Source organism: Anopheles ziemanni, chromosome 3 (assembly GCF_943734765.1).
Source record: "Anopheles ziemanni chromosome 3, idAnoZiCoDA_A2_x.2, whole genome shotgun sequence".
NCBI classification, from domain to species: Eukaryota; Metazoa; Arthropoda; class Insecta; order Diptera; family Culicidae; genus Anopheles; species Anopheles ziemanni.
The window spans coordinates 39489463-39497376 of NC_080706.1; the positions used below are offsets into that span (position 1 = coordinate 39489463).

The 7914-nt window shown below is 43.9% G+C and overlaps 1 protein-coding gene and 1 pseudogene across 1 annotated transcript; one reads left to right on the forward strand and one right to left on the reverse strand.

Annotated features, from left to right (window-relative positions):
* The first annotated feature begins 3042 nt into the window (after positions 1-3042).
* LOC131284709 (cGMP-dependent protein kinase, isozyme 2 forms cD5/T2-like) lies at positions 3043-4645 on the forward strand (annotated as a pseudogene).
* Positions 4646-6099: 1454 nt separating this feature from the next.
* LOC131287897 (ankyrin repeat and KH domain-containing protein mask-like) lies at positions 6100-7156 on the reverse strand. The gene is made up of 2 exons (XM_058316989.1): positions 7108-7156; positions 6100-7022 (listed from the first exon to the last, which is right to left on the reverse strand). The coding sequence occupies exons 1-2, from the start codon at positions 7154-7156 to the stop codon at positions 6100-6102; spliced, it is 972 nt and encodes a 323-aa protein (XP_058172972.1).
* Positions 7157-7914: the final 758 nt, after the last annotated feature.

Genomic DNA, 7914 nt, shown 5'->3' on the forward strand with positions numbered 1-7914 from the left:
ATCTCTCGTCGTCTATATTGGGTTGATCGTGACAAGGAAACTGTTGAAGTTGCTAGCTTGGACAATCGAGACTTGCGGACAACGGTGATGATCAATGTTGATAGTGATAGTATAATCGCTGTTGATCCCCTTCAAGGTAAACTATACACATCGGTTGCATATCGCGGGATTGGACGGACCAATCTCGATGGATCAGAACCAGAGCTGTTGTTAGAAAATTCAAGAATCGTTGGTATAACAGTTTCTATGGCCACTGCAGAACTATGTTATATAAACGGAAACACAGAAGCGATCGATTGTATCGATACTCGCAGTAGGCAGACTCGGACGATTGTCAGCAATGGCACCTACACTTTTGAATTAGCCTCAACTGATTATATAATCTATTGGTGGAGATACGCCAGGTTAGTATTATTCTGGTTTGAGTTTGAACATACTTCCTTACAATCTTCTTTTTATTTCATAGTGAAACGATAGAAAGCATTAACCGGCAAGGGGTGCATCAAAAACCATTATTAATTCCCAACGTTACGTATGATACACGTTTAATCGTGTTGACCGATGTTTGTCCGGTATTCTACAGTCCGTGCGCCAAGAACAATGGTGGCTGCCCGGAAAACACAATCTGTCTTCACAATCCACGTGTCCAATCGGGAAAAATCTGCAAAAGCATTTTCAAACTCTATGACCAAACGGATCCATCAACAATTATAAAATCCAAACCTGTTAAACCGATTAGTCGCGGCGAAAGAAAACAAAGGAAATGGCCATGGCATGTCGTAATATACAGTACGCTGATAAAGAATACTGGATATTTGTGTGGAGGATCCATCATTAACATGAACACTGTACTTACTGGTAACTATTTTATGCTCTGCAGATATAACCAAGTATTATATTTATTTCTGGTTTTATTTTCAGCTGCTAATTGTTTTTATCATAATACTGCTGAGGGTTATCGCGTTTTACTTGAAAATCAGTTATCCGTTTCCGTTGGAAGTGATTATGTGGATGGAATCACTGACGCTACCCAAGTGTTGGATGTGGCTCAAATTATAATCCATCCACAATATAACTATTCGAATTTTGCAAACGATATAGCAATTCTGAAGTTATCCACTGATATGAATATTACTAACTACGTTCGCCCTGCATATATTTGGAATGCAACCAGTGGACAAAATGAACTTGTTGGTATGAACGGAATCGTAATTGGATTCCGTTTGGACGAAGAAGGTGAGCCATCTGGTAAAGTTCGAGAGGTCAACTTAAACGTAATTGATACGAAAACATGCTTTGAATACGGCAATGCAACGTACGGAAACCGCTTAACAACTCAGATGTACTGCGCGCGTGGAAGTAAAGATAAACAAGTTTGTAACAAAGATGTTGGAGGGGGCATATACTTTAACATAAATGGCACATGGTTCCTGCGAGGAATTGTGTCATTCAGTGCATTGAGACTCGATTCCAATCCTCCATGCGATAGTTCGAAACCCACGGTATTTACAGATGTTACTAAATACCACAGATGGATTCTGCGCTACACAAACACAACAAAGTGGTTGAAAACACTAGAACCTTGCAAGGAGGGTACGATTAAAAAAGACACTGAGTGCAACGCTGCAAGTCTTTTTGACCATAGTTTCTTGCTTACTTCACAAAACGGTACACTGGTTCGAGTTCCGATGAATGGTGACCCACCTTTCAATGTTGGAGATGGATTTAACATCGATCATAACATGGATTATGATTGTGTTGAGGGCCGTCTTTACTGGTCTGATCATAAAACTGATTCGATTTTCAGCGCCAAGTACGATGGGACGGATAAGAAGATTTTCCTCTCGAAAGATCTGAATTATCCATCGTATGTTGCAGTGGACTGGATCTCGCGCCGCCTTTATTGGGTTGACGGAGGTAAGCTCACCCTTGAGGTTGCCAGCTTGGAAAATCCGGACTTGCGGTCGACGTTGTCCTTTTACTCTCTCAATAATGACATCATCATTGACCCGCTGCTGGGTAAGCTGTACAAAAATTATAAAAGTAAGATTGTAACACAATACCTCGATGGATCCGAAGCAAGTAGATTAGTTAGTTCAGAAAACTGGTACGGTGATATTAAGGTTTCCGTGGCCACTGGAGAACTCTGCTACATTACCAGTTCCAGAATTGAGTGCATAGATACTCTCAGCATGCATAGCCTCACAATCGTCAGCAATCTTACTGAAACTTCTCGGTTGGCCGTGACGGATGAAATGATCTACTGGGCGGGAAGCCACAAGTTAGTATTATTCTGATTCTTTATTGTTATACGATCTATTTTCATGATTTCTTACCATTTCATAGTGTCATCGAAAGTATTAGCCATAACGGTGTGCGTCAAAAACCTTTGATGTCGAATGGAAGTGAGAGGATAGATTCATTAATTGCGATAACCGATGTATGCCCGGTGTTCTACAGTCCGTGCGCCATCAACAACGGTGATTGCCCGGCGAACACCCTCTGCCTTCTAAATCCACGCGCCGCATCAGGCAAGATCTGCAAATGTACTCAAAATTGTCCACCTTTTTGAGACTAAAGCATCAAGCAAATAAAATAAAAATCTTGATTTAGAAATAATATACCGTTCAATACCGTTTTATATTTTCAATCAATTTAACTGAACTCATCACTGACTGTTAAATGCCACTGCATATATCACACTATCATACAAATCCAGAATCATTAAGGTCATTTTTGATTTCAGCAAAACGGTAAACGGGAATCTTTAGCTTTTGAAATTACCATCACATAAACCATTCTGCATTTCGGTGCATGTGGTGCCTGCAGATTCTAGTATGATGTAAGCAAACAACTGTTGATAGTAGTTGGATTCGTAACGTTTGTATTTTAACTTGTTATGACTGGCCTGGACGACCTCCGATACCCTAACAACGATGAAGGAGTCAGTGAGCGGAAGAAGTAAGTAGCAAGGCCAACGACAGGCCGAAGGCTGAATTGACTCATCTTTTGGAATTCTTCACGCCCCACGCCATCTACGTAATGTTCCGGGAAGTGAAGCTGTCCGATGAGGTGCATTTCGACGCCCGACGGGTTAAGGCGGGTCGAGTATGTCCAGCCGGGGCAGGACCAAGGGCCCAAAAATTCTCCAGGTTGTGCAGCAGGTTGACTTTGGGTTCGCCAAGAAACTGCAATCGGGTAAGCTTTTCATCTATATGCTAAAAAGGACGCCGGAGTATGTCGAGTCGGAAATTATTCTCAATCGGAGCCATGGCACCAGTGTCGACTACTGGTTGCTCCATCGTTCAACGAAGCCGATCCGATACGCACGTACAATATCATCCTAATCGTGATCGATGTGATCAAGTTTCCTGGATACACCACCCGAATTGCCAGTGCGCTGATCAAGAAACTATGTGCCGTCAAATTCCGACCGAACGTTTGGGGTGCCAGCACGGTGGGATCTATGAGACATTCGAAATCACACGTATGTCTCTGCACCCGCCAATTCATTTCGATCTTCCTGGCACGTTCATATCGCTCTTCTTTCGTCCCTCGACACAGGTGGTTCGACGGCTTCTACTGGTAAAGTCTGCGGAGGAATCGTTCGCTACGCCATGTATTTTTCTCCTTTCTCAGCTTCTTCACACATTTTTCCTTTTTTCATCCTCTATATATTCTCATCTCCATTTCCATTCTACTACTGCCGATCAATTTCGAAATGTATATGCATGCGATTCGAGTCATTTGGGATTTTACCAAAGGTTTCAAAAATTAAAAACACGTATTTAATCAAAAGTTCACACTTTGTATAAAATCCGTAAAAAATGTGATGCTAATTGAATACATTTGAATTTATCATAAGAAGAAGAAAAGCATGAATATTATTGAAGTCAAGTATTAAAAGAGTACAATTTCCGATATACAATTATTACGTCGCCGAATAGAAAAAGAAATTGTTTAACATGTTTGGATTACTTTAGTGAATTCTTCTTCTTCTTCATCTTCTTGGCGTAACGACCTCTTGGTCATGACTGCCCGTTAAGGGCTTACGAGACTTGTTTCCCTGTTGTACGTGGATAGTCAGTCCTCTCGTCACTTGAGTGAATATGATGAATTTTTAAAGTTACCCTTACAACAACATGGAAATAGTGAAAAAGGATATGTGAAATATCATCATAGCATATTGTTGATGAATCTTCAAAATGATTGGAGATCGACATCTTGACCGAAATCCAATTACAAATTGGAAATTTATCAAAGCGGCTTTAAACTAAAGTATTATTTTAGATTCTTCTTATGCCATTTCCTATGTAGATGAATTTACATTCGTTCTAAGACTTGTAACGGACTTAGCAAAAGCTAGTTGATTTACCCGATTTCATGCGAGAAGAAAAAAAATTCCAATGAAAGAGTGTGTTCATTTGTGTTTCTTTCATTCATTTCAACAGTGTGTCTTGAGTTTAACTCGCCCTTTGGTCGGATCAACCGTACCTACGCGGATTTATTTGGTTTTTTTTGTATTTGATTAATTAAATTTAATTCATATTTTCGCTTAGCATAGTATTTGACTATTTACTGATCGTAATCCACATCCTATGAGCCAGTGTTCTTCCCCTATCTCAACACCAACTGGGGTCATTGAAATTAAATTTACGTATTTTTACGCGTGTTTCAACCACTACACCTAAGCTAATATTGGAACTAGTCAAACATTAAACACAAAAAATATGTTGGTTACTCTCTGTTCCAAACCGACCCTAATGCACTTCATCGTTGCACAAACTATAACGGGAATTAGAAAATACAAGAAAATACAAAAATGGTACCAGTTGACATTGCTTGCACTTATCTGCTGGGATTGTTTGCCTGACTCAATCGGGGAATCGGTAGATTCCTCCTGGAAAGAAAAGAAAAAGTAAACAGTGCAAAATGATAATACTAGGTTTAAACTAATGTTTATTGAATACTTCCTCATTGCAATATGGACTCATACTCACATTTCCAGGTGAATTATTTGAAATGATAGTCAACTCTTTTAATTAAAATCCATACTTCTTTAAAACAACCATTTTTGAAGGAAGTTGAAACGCAAAGCTAGAAAAGAAACGATTGGAATGCTTCTGCAATCTGCAATGTACAATATTTCTTAGATAATCTGAAACAAAAAACTTAAAAACTTGTTAAAGAACCTCACTTACCTTATTTAATAGACAGCTGATACTTTTGTTTTCTTTCGCGATCTCTCAAACGTATTGGTATATGTTTTAGACCTGTTGACACGATTTTATTTTTATCGTCATGAAAAACCGCTTATTAAACTAATAACACTTAAACACAACAGCTCACTGTTATCCATTTTCCGGTCGCCAAAAACAGGCCACTCAAAACCGCTCCCTCTCTTGCACGGGTTTCTCCGGTAGGTCGAGATGGGGTTTTCGTTTAAAAACATATTATATATATATAAATAAATAAAACTTGCGCGCGTGCGGCGATAATGGTGTGGGGATGTTAGTTTTTAGGAAACTTTGAGATGAAGTGGTCATTTTTATGCATCGATTGTTTCGTTTCGTCCATTTGTTTGAATGAATTATTACATGCTGTACCAAGTCGAACCGCTCGCTTGGAATTGAAAGATATACCTCAGTGTCGAACATCAGCGTATTGGGGGACTTACAGATGTTCGTGACGATCCGGTTACGACGATCACACGCAAACCGGCTTTTTTGCGTACGAAGCAAAGGAAAAGGAATGAAGCCAATGGAAGGCGAGTTGGAATTGGCTTCCGGGTTTCCGCGGAACTAGCGCTGCAACTCCACGCGTGAAGTGACGCAAATTGCAAACCTGACCGCACGGGAGTATTGGCGTAGATCCGTTCCACTATCCGGTTCCGATAAGCCGTCCCTCGCTTGGTATGGGTTGCAGAATTTCACTTTCATGATTTCATTAGATGAACTAGAGATTGGGCTAGCGATGCTGGCAGTGATCTTGATTTGGACGGGTTCGAGTTGGCAGAGGATGAGTTAGTGTGAGGTTCGAGGTTCCTGGAGTCTCTATTAAAACATAGAAGTCAATGGTGTCGGTGTGGCCGCGGCGGGTTTAGTAGCCAGCGAAGCTGAACGTCTGCTTCGAAGGGACGAACTCGCCGTAGTTGTGGTTGGCGGCGACCTCAATCTCGCCGCTGTTGATCTCGTCCTCCGACGACGCGTGCTGCCCTCCGCTGGCCTTGCCGATCTTGGCCTGCAGCGAGTGCCCGTGCGAGTGTGAGTCCCCGAGCGACGACTGCGAGACGTGCACCAACGGGATGGCCGCATGAGCCGCCGCCTCGGCCGCGTTGTTCTGAGCCTCCTGCGCCGAAGCAGCCGCCTTGTGAGCCGCCTCCTGCGTCGCCTCAAAGTCGACGCGGGCCGAATTCAGCTGCTCCTCGAGCGCCTCAACTCGCTGCTTCGCCGAACCGACCATCTGCGTCTGGGAGGCCAACTCAGCCGCCGCCTCGGACGCACTCTGCTGGGCGTGCTCGGCCGCCACCTGCGCGTTGTTCAGGGCACTGGTCAGCACCTGCACGTGGTTGAGTGCCTGTTGGGCTGCGTGCTGGGCCGCCTTGGCCGACCGCTTGGCCTGCTGCAGCTGCTGGATCTCCGCGTCCAGTGCCTGGTGGGCCTCGAGGCTCTGCTGCTCCAGACCCTGCAGCAGCACGTGCTTCCCGGCGAGGGCGGCCTGGGCGGTAGCGGCCGCCTGCGAAGCTGCCTGAGCCAGCGTGTTCTGCGCCACGTACGCAGCCTGCTTGGCCGCCGCGTGCTGATTGGCGACGGCCGAGTTCGCCTGATCCGCGGACCCCTGGGCGATCGAACGCAGCCCACTTCCAGCGCTGTAGCCCGACTTGGGCGAGTAGCTGCCGATGCTGCTGCCGTAGCTACCGCCGCCGCCCCCACCGCTGGAGGTGTTCGAGTCGTAGTCGTACTCGTCGTACGACTTCTTCCGGTCTGCACCGCTCGAACGCGCCACAATGCCGTCTATTGCGAAAGAAAGGGAGAGATAGGGAGAAGTAAAGGAAAAACCAGTGTTATTAGAGATACGCTCAACCATGCGAGTGCGCGCAATCCTTACCAAAGCACAGCAGCAGTCCGACGATGGTTGCGATGGTAACGGGCTTCATCCTAAGCTTCGGCACACGACAGTGACAGTGAAACTGAAAGTCTACAAACGGGAAAGTGAGGTTATCAATACACGCTTATGGAGCACATGCAGTAGAAAACGAGATGGGAAACGATGGTAAGAAAACGTGCAAAACGTAACCATGCCAACCACAACAACTGGAAGCGAAAGAAGCAAAAAAACGCGTTTGCGATTACGATTGCGCGATTTGATCGTGAAAAAGTCATGCAAAAACCGGCCCCAAATGTAAAACGTAAGTTTGTCCTTCTCGGAGGCGCACGTGCTGGGTGCATTTTCTATCCCAACCGGAGGGAAGATTATCGGTGGACAGTTCGTGTATTTTCTTCTTCTTTCGACAGCTCCGTCGGTTGCGCAACGTTTGCAATGAGGCGGATTTATTTGAACACACTTCAACGGCACTTTCAAATTCGTTAGTTTTCGAACATGCTTGGGGGAGGGTTTTCGAGGGTGTCGGGCTTGTCGTCTTGTCCGTGTCGTGTGTCCGGCCCAGCTTCTCCGTGTTACACCGATGGCAAGATCCGTTAACTGCCTGTTTTAATAGGGCTATTATGAATGCATTACTTCTTTGAATTATAAGTTTAAAATGTCATTACTATGTATGCAGATAAGCTAGTTAAAAAGGAGTTTGTATCCAGCATTTGAAGGCGGACAAGCATCCAAAAATATTTAACATGTTAAGAACTCGTACAAAATAATTCTTTGCGAGGTTGCAAAACATTTTTTTCTTCTTCTTTGAAG